The sequence below is a fragment of the Rhinopithecus bieti genome, unplaced genomic scaffold, assembly GCF_001698545.2.
Source record: "Rhinopithecus bieti isolate Rb0 unplaced genomic scaffold, ASM169854v2 scaffold_39586, whole genome shotgun sequence".
NCBI classification, from domain to species: domain Eukaryota; kingdom Metazoa; phylum Chordata; class Mammalia; order Primates; family Cercopithecidae; genus Rhinopithecus; species Rhinopithecus bieti.
The window spans coordinates 2,199,029-2,219,161 of NW_016816842.1; the positions used below are offsets into that span (position 1 = coordinate 2,199,029).

General features: G+C 40.5%; 1 protein-coding gene across 5 annotated transcripts in view; it reads left to right on the forward strand.

Annotated features, from left to right (window-relative positions):
* Positions 1-20,133, forward strand: part of HACD2 (3-hydroxyacyl-CoA dehydratase 2) — a 95,657-nt gene that overhangs the window by 47,539 nt on the left and 27,985 nt on the right. For all 5 annotated transcript variants that reach the window (XM_017855333.1, XM_017855331.1, XM_017855332.1 and 2 more), the window contains one exon: positions 11,520-11,608. In XM_017855333.1, the coding sequence (XP_017710822.1) occupies positions 11,520-11,608 (89 nt within the window). The remainder of the gene's footprint in view (positions 1-11,519; positions 11,609-20,133) is intronic.

Consider the following 20,133-nt stretch of genomic DNA (forward strand, 5'->3'; position numbering starts at 1 on the left):
TTTTTTTTTTTTTTTTTTTTTTTAGTAGAGACGAGATCTCACCATGTTGCCCAGGCTGGTCTCGAACTCCTGAACTCAAGTGATCCTCCTGAAGTGTTGGGATTACAGGCGTGAGCCACCGCCTCCAGCCCAGGTTTTATTTCTTTCATGGACACTATGAATTGTACAACTGGATTATTTTCTCTCATTGTATTGGTTGTAAAGGAGTTCAGAACCAAGTTTGTGGTCCACCTTGAACAAGTGCACAGGCCCTCTCTGCATATGTTTAGGTATTAATTTCTCTCATGATTTTAAGTTATTGTTTCTACCCTTATTTTCCCTGAGCCTAACTTCTATCATACTTTTTTTAATTTTGTTTTTCTTTGAGACCAAGTCTCGCCCTGTCACCCAGGCTGGAGTGCAGTGGCGTGATCTCGGCTCACTGCAACCTTGTCCTCCTGGGTTCAAGTGATTCTTGTGCCCCAGCCTCCTGAGTAGCTGGGACTATAGGCACACACCACCATGCCCAGCTAATTTTTGTATTTTTAGTGGAAACAGGGTTTCACCATGTTGGCCAGGCTTGTCTGAAACTCCTGACCTCAAGTGATCTGTCTGCCTTGGCCTCCCAAAATGCTGGGATTACAGGCGTGAACCACTGAGCCCGGCCCCGTATGTGTTTTTTATTATGTATTATAGTGCTCTTTCAGCTTTTCTTTCCAAGTTTTCTAAATACCAATGGGGAATATAGTTTCACCCCAGAAGGTTTTGAGAGTCAAGGCAAGGTAGCCTGCCATTAATGAAACACCTTTGGGTCCCGTTTTATCTATTTAATGTAAAAATGGATTTCTCCCAAAGTTTTCAGAGAAAATCAATATTCCATGAAGATATAATGATTATATATCCAATGGCTGTATCTTCTGAAGTAGAATTGCTTATGTAGGGATAAAATTCCTATGAAAAAATTCCTTAAATTTAAATTACTCATACATCACAGTGCAACTTAGTATCGGCTCCTAGCATAGCACAGCTGCTTTATTCTCCAGTTGAAAGTGTTCATTCTTCCTTCATTTGAATGCCATATGATATAATTGGCTCTCATTAAGGAACTATGTTGTATTAAAATTACATTATCCAAAGGGTAGTGTAAAGAACAGTAACATCACAATCATCGTGCTGAGAGGCCAGGGAGCTAAGACCACCGTTCATTCTGGTGCACATATTCACGTCGTAAAATGCTGAGTACAGTTGCCCACACTAAGTTATTTTTCCATTCATTTTGTTTTGGTTGAGTTCATATAGCTGAGTTTGAGTAAGTTGACCACTAGTAGGATGTCACTGGATTGGACACCACTATTAACATCTTTTGGGTATGCATGCCCTAGTTTAAGAAGCACCTCTGTACTTAGTTTTGTCACTTAAATGGAAAAGATTTCAGTCTAGCCCCACACTTCTTACCAATGATGACACATGAAGTATCAATATACTTGATTTCTTATGTTTCTCCTTTAATATTCATTTCTGTTTCATTACAATTAAGCATGAATATATGTGGTAACACTATCCTTTTAGCACAAAGGAAGTATAGTGCCCTTTTAAAGTTTTGTACATATTTCAGAAATGCCAACTTCAGGTAAATCCACAGAACTTATAAATACCATAGTTTTGCTGTTGGCTTCAGTCTAAGACAAATTTCTTTTGTCAAAACCCAGTAACCTAAATGTTATGTGAAATGTATTGAATATTGCTTTCTGGGGGTGGTCGGGAGCTGCAGCCCCAAGAGACATGGCCAGTTTTCTATGTTCTGGGAAAAAAGAAAAGAGAATTGCCCTCTGTCAGTCCTCTGAAAACACCAGCCATCCTCTTCCCCTGAGTCCCATGGTGTTTGAATCTGCTCCGGCTCCTGTTTTATATCCCATCCTCTATTTTGGTCAGAAATATTTTCTGTTACCCTGAGATTAGCTTGTACTCTAACACAAAGTAAGAAAATTCCTGTTTAAGATTAGAAGTGGTTCACTTTTAGAATTATCTTGTTGCTAGTGCCAAAAGTTTAATTTATTGTTAAGAATAATGATGTTTTTTAATTTTGAAAATTTAATTTGTGTTCTTTAAAAGTTTAGGCAATGTGGAAAAGTACAAAGTAGAGTTTTAAATTATTCTAAATTCTATCAGTAGAGCTAATCTTCATTAGTATTAGTTAAATGTCATTCCAGAGAGCATTCTCTTCACATATATATTAATATGAGAAAGAAACAGTAGGTAGACAGACATAGCTTATACTATCATGAAAAGACATTTTTTTGTTAAAACATTGTTCATCAAAAATAAATTATAAAACTTTTTTTTACTGTGTGTGTGTGTGTGTATGTGTGTGTATTTGTTGTTTTGAGGCAGGCTCTCGCTCTCTCATCCAGGCTGGAGTGCAGTTGGTGCAATCATAGCTCAATGCAGCCTCAAACTCCTGAGTTCAAGCGTTCCTCCCACCTCAACCTGAGTAGCTGGGATTACGGACACATGCTACCATGCCCGGCTGTTTTTCTAAAAAATTTTTTGTAGATGTGGAGTCTCACTGTGTTATCCAGGCTGGTCTCAAACACCTGGACTCAAGTGATTGTCTCACATCAGCTTCCCAAAGCACCGGGATTGCCATGCTGGGCAACACTATTTACTAAAATATCTCCCTAAGAAAAAAGTTATGAAAATTCTGGGTTCTAATTGTGTTTACCTGTATTTTCATTTTACATAACATCTCTTAACTCTATTAAGGATATTTAGGCAATACTTCTTAATTCGATTAAGGAAATTAGTATGTCTTCCCTCTCTCCTATTTTTAAATTGTTACTAATTTATTGTTCATAGCATTTATAATATAGTCTATGACCATAATTACCATAATTGTTTGGTCTTAATATTATATTTGAATGGATTTAGTGCCCACCATGGGCATTTTTATTATGACTTCTCCATTCCTGAGTTCTTTATTTTGATTTATTTCATTTGCCTGAGTTTCTGACAGCTTGTGTTTCTCAAGGTCACATAAACATTGTATGTGAAGTTCTTTCACATTTGGTGATGTCCACTTTTTGCCTTATTGTAATACTGAAATGACCTCTTGGGTGGGTATGATATCCTCGAACATACTCTCTTCGCCTCAGACCTTTATAGTGTTGCTCCACTGCCTTCTTACTTTGGGTGTTGCTGTGGAGAAGTCTAAACTCAGGCTGAGTTTTTACTACTTTGTAGGTAATTTTTTTGGTCTGGATCTCTGAAGTATTTTTTTTGTAACCAAGCAATTTCTCAGTTTTAGTCATTCACTATCAGTTGTTATGTGGAACAACTGTGTATTCTTTCAGTACAGATTTAGTTTTTTCATTTCAGGTTTCTGTTCCATGTGGCGTCCCCGACATTGGGGATAACAGTTATCCTTATGTTGGTTTGTCTTTGTTTTCCGTAATATCTTCCAGTTGCCTTAATCTTTGACTTTCCCCCTGGATGCAATGGGCGATTTCCTTTTGTTTCCTTGTTTTCTTGTATTCCTTTTGTGTCGCTGCCATGTCTCTTCATCTTGCTGAAGTGTTAGCAGTTCTGTCCAGCAATTTTATTTGCTCTGACAGAGGTATTACCAAATTCTCCCTGCCTGCATTTCAGATTCAGTTGTTTTCCCCTCTGAGTTACAACTTAAGGATTTAAGTTTTTCTGTTTTACACATTTTTCTACACCTTGAGGACATGGGGGTACAGGTTAGGAGAGTGTATGGTTATGAAAACATTATAAAGCCTCAGTCATTAAAATTTACGTATTGATATAGGAAGATCTTCAGGATAGATTTTAAAGGAAGAAAAGCAGGGTATAGAAGAATGTGTATAAAATGCTTCGTTTGTATAAAAAAATTGAAAAAAGAATGTATATAAATATGTCTTTATGCATTCACCTACATATTTGCTTTATATACTTTATCTCTGAATGCTAGACAAGGAATTAATAATCGGTGACCTGTGGAAAAGGGACCTGGGCAGTGATGGGATTGGGAGGGAGAATTTGTCTGTGTATCTTTTTATACTTCTTGAATCTTAAGCAACATGAATGAGCTATGTATTAAATATTTGGGCACTGCTTTCTGTTCTGAGATTTAATTGCCCTGTTGTAGGATTCCTCAACCCTGAAGGAAGCGTCCCTGGTTTCCATAGAGAATTTTGTATCAGTCTCCAACTCAATGTGGGGCCTGGAAGGCTCAGCATGGATGAGGTGGCTCCTAGTTAGTCACTTCCCCCACTTCACCATTGCTGTTCAGCTTCCAGTTCTGTCACACTCTAGCCAGAAATTTGTATTTCTCTCCAAATATGGCTCATTAATGAACATTCAGGATTTTGTTGAATCACCAATATTACTTTTGGGGGAAGAGACTGTGCCATAATCTTTTTTTTCCTAACTAACATGTTTTAAAATACATGGCATTAAGTTGTACCTATTTCTTTTTGGTTGCTGCTGGTAATTTTTGTTGTTGATGCTGTTGTTGTGATCTGATGTTATTACTTTTGATTCAGTATATTTTGTATTTGGTTAGGGAGATTCTGTGATCTAATTTCTGTTGTTGCCATGTTAGCCTACTACACACGTAGGCCATATGGTCTACCTTGTTGCTTCTAGGCTATAAGCCTCTACAGCAGGTTACTGGACTGTACGGCAGTTATAGCACTGTGGTAATTGTGTATCTACACATAGAAAAGGCACAGTGAAAGTATGGTATACAAGATTTAAAATGGCACTTGAATGGAGCTTGTAGGACTGGAAGTTGCTCTGGATGAATCATTGAGTGGTGAGGGAATGTGAAGGCCTAGGACATTGTTGTGCTCTACTGTAGACTTTATGAACCCTGTACACTTAGGCTACTAAATTTATAAAAAAATATTTTTCTTTCTTCAATAATAAATTAAACTTAGCTTATTGTAACCTTCTTACTTTATAAGCTTAATTTTCTTTAACTTTTTTGCTTTTTGTAAAACTCTTAAAACACAAACACAATTTATAGCTCTACAGAAATACTTTACATCCTTATTCTGTAAGGTTTTTCCTATGTTTAATTTCTTTTTTTGCTCTTTAAAACTTTTTTGTTAAAAACTAAGACACACACACACAAGCCTACGTCTACATAGGGACACAGGATCATCACTATCACTGTCTTCCGCCTCCACATCTTGTCCCACTGAAAGGTCTTCAGGGGCAGTAACACACATGGAGCTGCCATCTCCTGTAACAATGCCTTCTTCTGGAATACCTCCTGAAGGACCTACCAAAATCTGTTTTACACTTAACTTTTTTTTTTAAGTAAGTAGGATTGTACTTTAAAGTAACAATGAAAATTATAGTAAATACATAAACCAGTTAGTCGCTTATTATCATTATCAAGTATTATGTACTGTATGTAATGTACTGTGCTATATTTTATATGACTATTTTATATAATGTGCTATATTTTTATATGACTAGCAGCACAATAGATTTGTTTATACCAGCACCATCAGAAATGTATGAGTAATGAGTTGCATTATAATGTTAACAATGGACATTACAAGGCAACAGGAATTTTTCAGCTCCATTATAATCTTATGGGACCATCATCATATATGCAGTACATCGTTATCTGGAATGCCATTGTGTGGTGCATGACTGTGCTCAACTGTCAACCTGGTCTTTGTCAGGTATAGCCAGTCTCCCAACCTCACTAACCTGCCCCATCTGAAGGTTGCACCAGGCAGGGAGGATTTCTAGTGCTGCCCAACTTTTCAGGGCTCAGTGGTTTGGGGAGTCCTCAGAGCACCCTCATTCTGGGGAAGCAAGCAACAAATGCCAGATCCCCTTTATTACAGGCTTTGTTACACACACACACACAGCACACACACACACACACACACACACGGGAGGAAGCAAGCAACCAATTGCACAATCACCTTTTACAGCTTTTGCGAACACACACACACACACCACAGCACAACACACCTCCTATTTTTTTTTTTTTTTTTTTTTATTTTTTTTTTTTTTTATTTTTTTTTTATTACGGTTTTTTTTATTTTTTTAAGGTTGGAATGCAGAACCAATTGTCTCTTATTTCTTTTATACAGTCTTTTGGCTGAACATCACACACACCCACACATACACACACACACCACTATGTTTCTTTTATCTGCCAGTGTTTTTGCTTCAAAATTTCGTTGCCATTTCAACATAAATTCCCATAACTATTTCTCAAGTTATAACCTTGACTTGCCAAAGATTTGCACTGCTGACAGAGATACCTTTCTGAAACCAAGATGTAATCATGCCATCCTCCTGTTTACAAATGTTTGGTCACCCCTCATCACCTTCAGGAAAAAGTCTTACTTTTGAGAACTATGCTAAAACATATCAGTCATAGCCTGGGAGTGTGAGCTCACCAGGGACACTGTCTTCCCTTTGCATCCCCAGTGTGGAGAGCAGTACCTGGCACAGAGTAGGCACTCCACAAGTATTAACAAGTAGTAGATGTCTGGTACATCTTTTTTGAATGAATTTTAGTCCATTGAGAGTTTACTAGTAGGATTCTAGAATCTCTGTCGTCTGTAAACAACCAATTTAAATAGCCAACAACAAAAATGTCTGTATTTGGGTTTTAACATGCTATGTCATTGTGTTCAAATAAGAAGTAATGGCATATAAATGCAAAAACAGTGGGATTGACTGCAAGAAGTGCCAGGAAGAAGGAGGATCTATGTGCCAGGCACATGCCTGTAATCCCAGCACTTTGGGATGCTGAGGCGGGCAGATCTCTTGAGCTTAGGAGTTCAAGTCCAGCCTGGGCATCATGGTGAAACCTTGTCTCTGCTAAAAATACAAAAATTAGCTGGGCGTGGTAGCACATGCCTGTAGTCCCGGCTCGTTGGGAGTCTGAGGCCGGAGAATTGCTTGAGCCCAGGAGGTTGAGGCTGCAGTGAACTATGATTGTGCCACTCTAGTCTGGGCAACTGAGTGAGACCCTGTCTAATAAAAAAAAAAAAGAGAGAATCTAGTCTGTCTTGTCTATCTATATTCTACATTCTACAAGGATTTGTGGTAGCTCATACACAAAATATCACACTATAGTATGCTTCAAATCTGGCATGAAAGTTTCTGGCTACCAAGTTAAAGAGGGTGACTGAGTTAGTTATATAATTCTTATTGGAAAGGAGCAAACATTTCTTAAAATTGAGCTCTAAAACAAATTTCCTACCTGTATGAGAGGTTTGAGTGATAGGGTGGACATTATACTGTATACTATTCCTATGGCAAATAAGATAATATTAATACTTTTTGACAGCGTTTCTTTTTTTTTTGAGACGGAGTCTTACTCTGTCACCCAGGCTGGAGTGCAGTGGTGCATTTTCGGCTCACTGCAAACTCCGCCTCCCGGGTTCAAGAGATCTTCCTCAGCCTTTGAAGTAGCTGGGATTATAGGCGCCTGCCATCACGCCCTGCTAATTTTTGTATTTTTAGTAGAGACGGGGTTTCACCATGTTGGCCAGGTTGGTCTCAAACCCCGGACCTCAGGTGATCCGCCCACCTCAGGCCCCCAAAGTGCTGGGATTACAGGCATGAGCCACTACGCCCGGCCTTTTTCGACAGTTTCTTATGAAATTCACCTGATAATAATGATAAGCCCAAGTTGGTGATGCCATTTCTATTCAGAGCTAAGATAATAATGGCCCGTCTATGTGGCCTTCTGTTCTTTAGCTTAATTTTAAGGATAGAGCTCTTGGCCTTTTGACTGGTCCGTTAGAGCAGGCATTTTGAGATTGTGCTGTCAGGTGAGGGCCTGAACTGCTGTTTGCTGGGTGACTGGTTGAAGTAGTTGTCTATGCTACAGAGAAACTAAGTGAGAGTTGGTCTGAATGACATGATTTGGGGGAAATGAAGGTTTCTAAGTAGGCAAGTTCACTGGATAGAGATGGTAGGAGCACCTGCAGGCAAGACCAGAAACATCTTGACGTCTACATCAATTAGAAAGTATGATCAGCTTTTCGTTCATTACGTATTAAGATTTAAATTGGGTTGGGCGCAGTGGCTCAAGCCTGTAATCCCAGCACTTTGGGAGGCCGAGACGGGCGGATCACGAGGTCAGGAGATCAAGACCATCCTGGCTAACACAGTGCAGTGAAACCCCGTCTCTACTAAAAAAAATACAAAAAACTAGCTGGGCGAGGTGGCGGGCGCCTGTAGTCCCAGCTACTTGGGAGGCTGAGGCAGGAGAATGGCGTAAACCCGGGAGGCGGAGCTTGCAGTGAGCTGAGATCCGGCCACTGCACTCCAGCCTGGGCGACAGAGCAAGACCCCATCTCAACAACAACAACAAAAAAAGATTTAAATTTACTGCGAAGGACGTGCTAAGACAGGCACTTTTGTGTATTGCTGGTGGAAGTATAAATTGATAATAAACTTCTTGGAAAGCAATTTGGCAATATATTTCAAGAGCCTTAAAAACATTCATGCCATTTGACCTAGTACTTCTACTTCTGGGAAAATGTCCCAAGGAAATAATCCTTTTTTAAAAAAAAGGTTTAAGCCTCAAATTTTGAGTGTTATTTGTAATGCTTCATTACTTCATTGATAGTATCAAGAAATTTGAGGCAATTTAAATGTCCCACAGAAGGAGAATAAACAAACATATTCACTCAAAGGAATATCATGATTTAAGCTAAAATCTTTTGAAGAAGAGAAGATAGAAAATTCTTAAAATCTTAAATGAGAAAAGCAAAAGACAACATAAACAGTAGAAGTTAAACTGTTTTAAAATATGCTTAGAAGGCTGGTGAGAAATACACTAAATAATAAATATTTTGTGTGTGTGTGTGGATACTAAAGCATTTTTAAGAAAAACACTGTTGGCCAGGTGTGGTGGCTCACTCATACCTGTAATCCCAGCACTTTGGGAGGCCGAGGCGGGTGGATGACCTGAGGTCAGTAGTTCAAGACCAGCCTGGCCAATATAGTGAAACTCCGGCTCTAACAAAAATACAAAAATTAGCCAGGCATGGTGGTACATGCCTGTAATCCCTGCTACTTAGGAGGCTGAGGCACAAGAATCGCTTAAACCTGGGAGGCGGAGGTTGCAGTGAGCCAAGGTCATGCCGCTGCACTCCCGCCTGGGCAACAGAACGAGACTGTCTCATAAAAAAAGAAAAAAAGAAAAGAAAAACACTGTTCATTTATGTATGGCATTTTTGAAAGGGAGACAAATACAAATTTATATTCCCTAGATAGAGAAGGGTGATTTATAGTAGAGAGGGAATAATTAATAAACCTGTGTTCAGCTGAATTGCAGTTTTTGCCCCTAGACCTTCTAGTTCCATTTGTTTAAAGTTACTCTTAGCACCTGTAATCCCAGCACTTTGGGAGGCTGAGGTGGGCGGATCACGGGGTTAAGAGATCGAGACCATCCTGGCCAACATGGTGAAACCCCCGTCTCTGCTAAAAACACAAAAATGAGCTGGGCGTGGTGGTGCGTGCCTATAATCCCAGCTACTCAGGAGGCTGAGGTAGGAGAATCACTTGAACCCGGGAGGCAGAGATTGCAGTGAACCAAAATCGCACCCTTGCACTCCAGCCTGGGCAACAGGAGTGAAACTCTATTTAAAAATAAACAAACAAAAAGTTACTCTTAGCTGGGCATGGTGGCTCATGCCTGTATCTTAGCACTTTGGGAGGCCAAGGCAGGAGAATTGTGTGAGCCTAGGTGTTCAAAACCAGCCTGAGCAACATAGCAAGACCTTGTCTCTACAAAACCTTTAAAAAGTTACCTGGGCATGATGGCGCACCTGTGGTCCCAGCTACTTGGGACGCTGAGGCGAGATGATGGCCTGAGCCCAGGAGTGTGAGGCTGCAGTAAGAGATATGATGACGTCATGTACTCCAACCTGGGTGACCTGGTCTCTTTTTTTAAAAAAAAAAGAAATCCTTTAATTCTCAGTTCTTTTATTTTTACTTTTTTTTTTATTGTTGTTTGAAATCAAAGAAATCAAAGGCTTCCTCTGTATGGGTGCTTTCCTTACAGGTGGGTAGGTAGTTATTGCTTCAACCTCGTTAATCCCCGCCTCCCAGCAAAATGAAACTTAACATGTTAATAAGCCAAATATAATTTTCAGAATAGGTCTGTTATAGTAGAAATATGGAAGAGTACAATTCTGCCATTAAACATTATTTTACAAGAATGGCTTAAAACATAAGCCTTGTTTTGCAGTATATGAGCTTTCGATCTTCCATACATGTTTTTAAAAAAGATTGGTTTCTAGAGGAAATCCACAGCTGCATATTGTCCCATCTAAGTGTGATCTGGCTAAATACATTCACTAAATGTTTGACTTACTGATTAGCTTTGTTAGCTGTATTACACAATTATATAACCAGGTTTTGTAATTCATTTATACATTTATTTGCATATTTATTTACTTTTACTCATTTATTTATTTTGAGACAGGACCTCATTCTGTCACCCAGGCTGGATTGCAGTAGCACAATCACAGCTTACTAGCCTCAACCTCCCAAACTCAAGCAATCCTTTTGCCTTAGCCTCCCTAGATATGGGACTAGAGGTGTACGCTACCATGGTGAGGAGCAGTGGCTCACACCTGTAATCCCAGCACTTTGGGAGGCTGAAGCGGGCGGATCACCTGAGGTCAGGAGTTCAAGACCAGCCCAGCGAACATGGTGAAACCCTATCTCTACCAAAAATACAAAAACTTAGCCGGCCATGGTGACATGTGCCTGTAGTCCTGGCTTCTTGGGAGACTGAGGCACAAGAAATCACTTGAACCTGGGAGGTGGAGGTTGCAGTGAGCCGAGATTGCATCAGTGCACACCAGTCTGGGTGACAGAGTGAGACTCTGTCTCAAAAAACAAATAAATAAAATAATCAAAGATGATTCCAGTGTTATAACTTGAGGACATTGGGAGGATAATTGTGCCAGGGCTTGTAATGAACAAGGTGATTAAAAAAATTAAAAAATATTTAAAAAATAGTCTTTTATGTTGTTATGCTTGTTGGCAAAATATTCAAGTAGATAATAAAAGATACCTAACTTAACCATTAGATAGTGTATCAAGTCTGATGTCCATGAGCTTCCAGCACTCATTAGACACGAATAGGATTGATTTCTCATCCTTTGTTGCCTATTTGTTTTGAAACCCATATTGTAAAATGAGTCTTATTTTAAAGATTAGGTAGTGCTTTTGCTTTCTCCGTCTATACAGTAAGTGTAAAAAATACTGTACTTGGTCAGTGGTTTTGAGAGGGTTAAGAAAGGCACCTGGATCCCATGGTTTTGTAATACCATTAAAATATTATTGTTTTAGGGAGAAAACTTTGTTTTAATACCGACTACATTGAAAACTTAGTCTGTATAGCAATATAGACACACTTTTCAGTTGTTCAAGATCATTTTGGCTCTAAACATTTAAATTGTAATGTTTTAGAAGATGTATTATATATTGAAACTTAGTACAATACATTTATTTGTCCAACCTAAAATTTCTTTCAGGAATTGTTCCATCTTCTGTTGTCCTGACTTCTTTCCAGGTGATGTCAAGAGTTTTTCTAATATGGGCAGTAACACATAGCGTCAAAGAGGTAAGTGTTTATATAGACTAAAATAAAATAATGTCAACTCTAACAAACACTAGTCAGCTTTTCTGATTCACATGTTTGTTATGGCTAGGGAGTTCCAGGTCAGAGTTCCAGGTCATATCAATATAGCTGAGATAAAGCTCACATTCACTGTAGGAACTGGGTTAATAGTGGAAAACATACCCCAGATATACAGTGTTGTTAAAGAGAAGACTGATTAAATGGTGAAGTCCTATAATCCGAGTTCTCATGGAGGTTCAGATGGTGTGGATGTGGTCTGCAACTCAGTTATATTTTTCTGATATCTTGTTCGTATCTAGCACACTAAACTCTGGGCATCTGCATTTTTGTTTTGTTTTTGAGACGGCCTCTTGCTCTGTCACCCTGGCTGGAGTGCAGTGGTGCAATCACGGCTCACTGCAGCCTCAGCCTCCCAGACTTGAGCAATCCTCCCATCTCAGCCTCCTAAGTAGCTGGGACCACAGGCACGTGCCACCCCATCCAGCTAATTTTTTTGTATTTTTTGTAGAGACGGGGTTTTATCATGTTGCCCAGGCTGCTCTCAAACTCCTGAGCTCAAGCGATCTGCCTGCCTCAGTCTCCCAAAATTCTAAGATTTCAGGCATGAGCCACTACACCTGGCCCAAGTCATCATTTTAAACCTATACAGTAGTTCCCTCTTATTCAAGGGGAATACACTCCAAAACCCCCACTGGATACCAGAAACCGTGGATAGCACACAACCCGATTGCTGCTGAAACACGTTTCTGTTTATGTCTTCCACCCGCAAATGTAATGCCTTTTACATATTTACTAAACATTTATCATGCCCTATGGCTGCAACTTTTGCAGTCTGAGGTTCACCAGCAAAACTAGCACAAATTTATTTTTCCTTCTTCACAATTTCACAGATAGAAGATTTGTTCCTACTGTGGGTCTTAGCAACTTCAGCATACAGTTTGTTTTGTTTTGTTATTAAGCTGAGAACTTTTACTGTCTCGCTTCAAGGAAGTTCTTTATGGCTCCTCTTTGGCGTATCTGAATTGCCAGCATCTTGCATTTTGGGGCCGTTTTTAAATAAGGGTTACTTGAACACAAGCACTGATAACCAAGTTAGCTACTAAGTGATTAACGGGCCAGTAGCATATGCAGTGTGGATACACTGGACAAAGGGAAGATTCGTGTCCTGGGTGGGATAGATTGGGACAGCATGAGATTTCATCATGCTGCTGAGAACAGTGTACAACTTAAGAATTAAGAATTGTTTCTTTCTGGAATTTTCCATTTAATATTTTTGGACTGTGGTTGACTAGGTGTAACAGAAACTACAGAAAGTGAAACTCCAGATAAGCAAGGACTGTGATATTTCTTCCTCCCATACTTTTGTGTAGATACCATTTCCTTTTCATTTTAACCAACAACTCGTAATTTTATCTTCCAATAGTCTCCAATGACCTAAAACTTCTTCCTAGTAGTAACTCATTTACATTCTTAAATGGGTAAGTATGTACTTTCAGTAATTAAGTGCTAGGTACATGAAGTCAAAATGTTGTTCACTATGAAGTATCCAATCACCTTGCCAATATAGTCAGATATTGTCCGAGTGCTAATCCACCAGTTGATAGATTCTTTATGGGCTCTGCTTCCTCCCTTCCACTTAGTGACCACTCCTCAGCTTATGAGCACATCTGCCAAAGCAGGTAGACAGGTACATCAAAAATGCCTTACAACTCAAATCAAGCAATTCTATTAGTCAAGTTGCTGTTAGCAACATTTGCCAAGATTTCCTGGGTAGATCATTGAAACTGGTTGGCTTGCAAAGCTATTAAATGTCTCTGTAGGTACACGGACCTGGTGTCATCCTCCACAGCCACGCTGCCTGCCAGATGCAAAGGACTTAACATGTAACAGACGGTTTCACATACATTATCACATTTGAGTTTTACAGTAATTTGTTATGTACTCATTACATTTGCGTATTCAAAATTGTTTCTCTGCAACCAGAGTGACTCAATTTCTGTTAACATTAACATATCATTTTTTTTACCTGCTTAAAAAAATAGAAAGAGAAAAGGCATATCATTTTCTGAAGAATGTAGTACAGTATATTTTATTGTCTTCCCATCGCCTCTTGGATCCTCTTGTTTTTACATATGCACTGTTAATGAGTTGACTTACTGTTTCCACTTGTAATTGGGCTTCAGCATTTCTGCTGTCCTAGGATCATAGTTCTTTTCTCCTCATTCTCTTTTCCTTTGCACAGAACTCCTCATTCATGGTTTTGTTTAGAGCAGTAGGTGCCCTCTATCCCTGCCCTGTGTCTTCAACAGCTAACTTGAAAAGCCTGTTGCTGTGGCCCCTCAGAGGCCAGTGCTTACTATCTGTTACCTTGAAAAGCCTGTTGCTGTGGCCCCTCAGAGGCCAGTGCTTGCTATCTGTCACCTGTTCCCTGGCCCCTTCTCTTGGCCAAATGCTATTTTTCCTGCCCTGGAGTTTCATATTAGCTATAATTCATTTTGTTCTGTACAACATCACATATGACTTCTATTCTTCGATTTCCTGAAGCATCTTAAAAATATCTTTATTTTCCTTAATATTCAGCTCTGCTTACTTTAATGGTGGGAACTGTATAATTAATGCATAAGGAAATTGACCTTAGAAATAACTGCTTAATCACATATATCTCGCTTTCTTGTAGTAATGTTCAAATTATTTTCACACTACTCTCGTTTCTTAGTTTCTTTTTACATCATATTCCCCTCTAAAGTGAACAAGAATTCTTCACTTTAATCACATTACGTGTGAATTTGGACTCCTGCTCCACTCCGCTGCCCTGCCCACTTTCTTTGCTCATTTCCCTTGTTTTTCTGTACCTGGACATGATGTGCTAGGGTGTAGCCTATATAACCTTTTCAGACTAGACTGTACTTTTTTCACATGAGGTGTATTTCCTTTTAAGAAGCCCTATGGGCCGGGCGTGGTGGCTCACGCCTGTAATCCCAGCACTTTGGGAGGCTGAGGCAGGTGGATCATGAGGTCAAGAGATCGAGACCATCCTGGCTAACACAGTGAAACCCCGTCTCTACTAAAAATACAAAAAATTAGCCAGGCGTGATGGCAGGTATCTGTAGTATGGCATTGGCGGGCGCCAGCAACTTGGGAGGCTGAGGCAGGAGAATGGCATGAACCCAGGAGGCGGAGCTTGCAGTGAGCCGAGACCACGCCACTGTACTCCAGCCTAGGTGACAGAGTGAGACTCTGTCTCAAAAAAAAAAAGAAACCCTATGGGACATGCATCATTGGTTGCCATTTTAATTCTGTACCCAATGGAATGCTAGTCACATAAATGTCATCATGTACATTGTGAAACTAAAAAGTGATCCGATGGTTTTCTCTTATGACGTATAAGGATCCACCCATCAGCTAGTGTGACACCTTGATCAGCAGGATATTAATGAAAAAATTTGAATCAATACACAGAAGCAAGAAAAGAAAAAAAGAATTGTGATCTGTATGCTCAAATGCTTTTCCTTGACCTAACATAGCTAATAACCCATCCACATTTTTCCTTTCCAAGAGACTATATAGATGAACAAACAGAAGCTCTGGCAAAACAAGTCAGCTGTGTCCCGCCCCTTCTGTCTTGCTGCTGGGCTTTGTGACACTGAACTTACCATTCTTACCAACTTTTCAGCAGGATGCTTACAAAAATCTTGTAATTAGTGTTTAAGAAAGTAACCTCCAGTTTTTTATAATAGTATTGGTTTTTGTTTGATATGTTACAGTTTACAGAGGGCTTTATTAAAGAATGTTGTGATCATTCTCTCTTAACAACCATGCCTTGAGATAGGTAGCTTGTAGCCTCCATTTAGAGTTTGGAAGCTACAGCAGCAAAGTGACTATTGCATACCCAACAAATGGCAGCGTCAGGATTGGATTCTAAATCCAGGGTCTTTCTGCTGCATCAGAGCTGCCACCTTCTCACCCTTTAAAAACGTGATGACGGCCGGGCACAGTGGCTCACACCTGTGATCTCAGCACTTTGGGAGGCTGAGGCAGGAGTTCAATGCCAGCCTGGGCAACATAGTGAGACCTCATCTCTACAAAACAAAAAACAAGAAAACCAGACGTAAACATGATGTTTTTAACTTTTGTTTTGCTGACTTCTCTCCCCTATGGAGTGGAAAATGCCTGCATAAGATCCATAGGTGCTTTTCCTCCTCAGCAGTTCCACCATGCCATATTCATGTTAGGATATGATTTTCCTGCTAAATTATCGGTACATCAGATGTACACATCAACTGTGGGCCCTAGGTGCTTATCTGCAACACATTGCTTCTCTGTTTTTTTACTGCTCAAGTGCTCTGAGATGAATCCTTCCAATTAGACTTTCTCCTTAAAAGTTCTAAGACTCTTTCTCAAACTAGGATGTATGCACTATTTGGACCAGAATTACCCAGAGAGCTTATTAAAAACGCATATTGCAGGACCCACCTTACACTTGATACAGAATGTCTGGGAGTGGGACCAGGGAATCTGAATATTTATTAGGCTTCTCAAATAATTTTAAGAATTCCAAGGTTTGAGAAATGATCTAAGATACCTATGTGTTGTGCTGTAATTTTTGTGACATTCGCTTCTTGATTTTAATTTACTTTTCTACTTAGTTGACTTGAAGCCTAACCCAATCTCAGCATCTCTTTTCTAACTCCAAGAGCCATTGTTTCATTCTTGAGGAGTGAAAGCCTTAGAGTTCCCTTAAACTGCTAAGCAAAGGTACTGTGGAATTTCTGGCGCCCTGTCCAAAATCCAGCGTCTTTGCTGATGACTAGGTAAGAGGAAGCTTGAGGAGCCTGCCTTAAGGCAGAGGAAGATCTGAAATCATTGCACTGAAAAAGCATGACTGACCTTGGTTTTTTTTTTTTTAAGAGAGAGACCCAAGGAATCAAACTGCCTCACACTGGGGTGGAGTTGCTGGGAAGGATCTGTAGTGGGCATGTGCTTCATGCTGTGGGCCAGAGCCATCAGGGAGATCTCCTCACAGAGCCGTCAGGGAGGTCTCCTCACAGAGCCGTCAGGGAGATCTCCTCACAGAGCCGTCAGGGAGGTCTCCTCACAGAGCCGTCAGGGAGATCGCTTCACAGAGCCGTCAGGGAGATCTCCTCACAGAGCCGTCAGGGAGATCTCTTCACAGAGCCGTCAGGGAGATCTCTTCACAGAGCCGTCAGGGAGATCTCTTCACAGAGCCGTCAGGGAGATCTCCTCACAGAGCCGTCAGGGAGGTCTCCTCACAGAGCCGTCAGGGAGGTCTCCTCACAGAGCCGTCAGGGAGATCGCTTCAGAGGCCATTCCCACCTGAGGAAACAGTGCCAGCAGCTCTTCCTGGGATTCCTCAAAAGTATCACCTCACCTGGACAGTTGTATTCTTTTCTAGGTAATTAGGACTCAGTATTCTAGAACGTGGAGGCTTAGCACCGAAAATTTAGGTGAAGAGTTGATGAGTTTGGGCTTTAACATTTACCTTGTGACTTAGGATGAAGCACTTCAACCTTCCGAGTCTTGTTTTTCTCATCTGTAAAATAGTAATACTGATACCTGCCCTGTCTGCTATACGGCAGTTTTTGTGAAGATGAAGTGAGAAGGATATATGAGAACAAGGTGGCAGTTATCGAGAGAGAACTCAAGGTCTCCAGCATGCAGGTTTTCACTGAGCAGCTCCTGAAACCCTTACAAAGCAGCCAGCAGCTGCTGTGCAGAGGAGTGCCACTTCCTTCAGAGAGAGAACAGTTTTCCTTTCTTCCTCTTTCCCTCCTTTCCACTCTTGTAGAAGCCAAAACACCAGATACATAATGTCCTAATGCCCCCGCTCCCAATCCTGTTTTGGTTGTTGGGGTTTTTCCTCCCTGCTGGGTCCTCCAGCTGGGTCACAGTGTGCTCGTGTTTTTCCCGCCTCTGAGGCCGCTTCCCTGTTTGGCGTGTCTCCTGTGGCCGCACGCCTTCTGTGTTATCCCTGATGGCTGTGTTGTGGACTTCCCAGCATGCGCCATCTGTGAACATGGTGTCATGGTGAGGCAGAAAGGCAGCTTCTTACCCCCATCATTCAGATGAGGAGATGAGATGCTGTGTCAGAGGCATGTCATTTCTTCCTTGGGCCCTGCGCTTGGACCAAAGCTGTGCCATCCTGTCGTCCAGCCCCAGTGCCCTGTCCACAGTGACATTGCAGCTCAGTTAGCAAAGGCCATTGAGTTACATTCAATATCCTTTGTCCCCCCTAAAAGCTGAATGTCTAAAATCCTCCACCCTACTCCATCTATTTGATTACTTTCTATTTTAAATATTCTTGTAGGTGGATTTACATCACCTTCATTTTAAAATTGGCACCTCTCTTAAAGGTAAAAAAAAAAAAAAAAAAAACACCTCCTTATTTGATTGTTAATCAGACACTGTCAAACTTGAGGCAGCTCCTAGATAAATGCAGCAGCACTTAGTGGCATTTCCACTTAAAGATTGTGTTGCTTATCTCATAGCTAGCTGGTTCCTTTTGCCGTTACCTATATTTAGCATAGATGGTTTTGGCAAAATCAGAATGTCTATTTTTCTCTCAGTGTTTTTCTGCCTGTCCCTTTCCAACATTTTCCTTGTACTGTGTGTAAAGATTTTATTTCAAAATATTGAAAAAATATTTAGATCTTTTAGGTTCAGTGTAGATTCACTTCTCTCTCTCTCTTTTTTTGTTTTGTTTGTTTGTTTGTTTGGAGACAGGATCCCGCTCTGTCATCCTGTCTTCACCCAGGCTGGGACACAATAATCTCACTGCAGTCTCAAACTCCTGGGATCAAGCTATTCTCCAGCCTCGACCTTCTGAGTAGCTGGGACTACAGGTGCACACCACCACACTCAGCTAATTTTTTATTATTTATTTATTTATTTTTGTAGAGGTACAGTCTCAAACCGTTGCCCAGGCTCTTTTCCAACTCCTGGCCTCACACAATCCTCCTGCCTCAGCCTCCCAGAGTGCTGGAATTACAGGCATGAGCCAGCACACTGGCCAAGAGTGGGCTCACTTCTGTCATCCCATGTTGCATCTTTCCCCCGTTGTCTTAGTTCCTTTATAGCCCTTGAAAAATTCCACCAGAACTCAGTTGTTGTTTAAAATATAGTATCCTCTGATGATAATTTAGTTACGTGTAAAAGAAAGAAAGAGAGAGAAAGCAAGCAAGCATCTTCTTAAACCACAGAAGCCAATGTTACCACCACTTTATACAGTACTTTATACAGAACCTCTTTGTCAAGTAATAGTTGGATAGGTTCTAAGTGCAGCAAAATCAGGAAATTGGTTTCACTTGTCTTTAATGTTAATCTTTTTCTACTCTGGGCTTGCCTCCACTGCACCTTGTGCCCTCCTCCCCATGGTGACTCTGCCCCTACAAACACCTAGACATGGGAAGCTTCTCAGGGCCTTTTTTTTTTTTTGGTCTCTTACTGCAAGGGCTAAAATCTGATATGCACCATTCCTAGTTGTCAATTCTCATGTGAGAAGGGACATTTATACCAGAATATATCTTAATATATTCTGCACAGTTATCTTAATTTGGGGAAATCTCATTCAGGAGAGGAATGACCAGGTCCTGACCTAGTAGCCTCAGAGAAAAATGTCCCACTGTCCTGAGGTTCCCCTAAGACTCAGAGCTGTCCCTGCCCTAGCCTACCCCATTTCAGACTGTCCTGGCAGACGCCAGTCCCTTCAGGATTGAACACTGATCAACTTCTTCTTCTCCCTCTGTCCCAGGACTTCCAGATTTTAGGTTTTTCAGTGCATTTAGCATTTTGGTTAGCCTTCTGAAATATTATACTAACCCCCTCTCATTTAATTTATCTTCTGGATGTATCCATGGGGTCTCCTGCATTACTCTTATTTTTGATGGTGAAATTTTCGACAAGCTTGTTGGACTACATTCTCTTCAAGCATGAGATGTGTCTATACTGTCGAGTGGTATCTTAACATATGTATTGATGCTACTTTCCAATAGTGGGAAGCCTCTTTAGAGCTAAATCTGGTTACTTGCAGTTCTGGGATTAACAAAGATGCTTGACTTTTCACTTTAGGAAACTGTCATAGAAAAGGAATGAGAGTGAAGGAAGAAAAAAATCATTACCTTGGGCTTAAAATAGTAGTTCTCCAAATAAGCACACGAGATTTCCAGGCTAGGAGCCTGTGTGCTTTTAGCTGTGGTTATATGTGATCAGCTTAAATTAATGAATAACATGGGGAAACAAGGCTCTGTGTTCAAACTATGTTGTCAAGTTGTATTATCAGTGGGCAGTCACCAGTAAGGGAATCCTAACATTCAAACCAGCTTTCATCCATGACTTCAGAGTGAAATGAATTAAGGTGCTTATTTATTTCAAGACAAAAAAGTAACTTTTTAATACCATACAGTGATGGAAAGCTGTTGGTTACCAACATGTTTCCTGTGGGTATTTCTTCTACCCCAGCACTGTCCAATAGAACTTTCTGCATTGCTGGA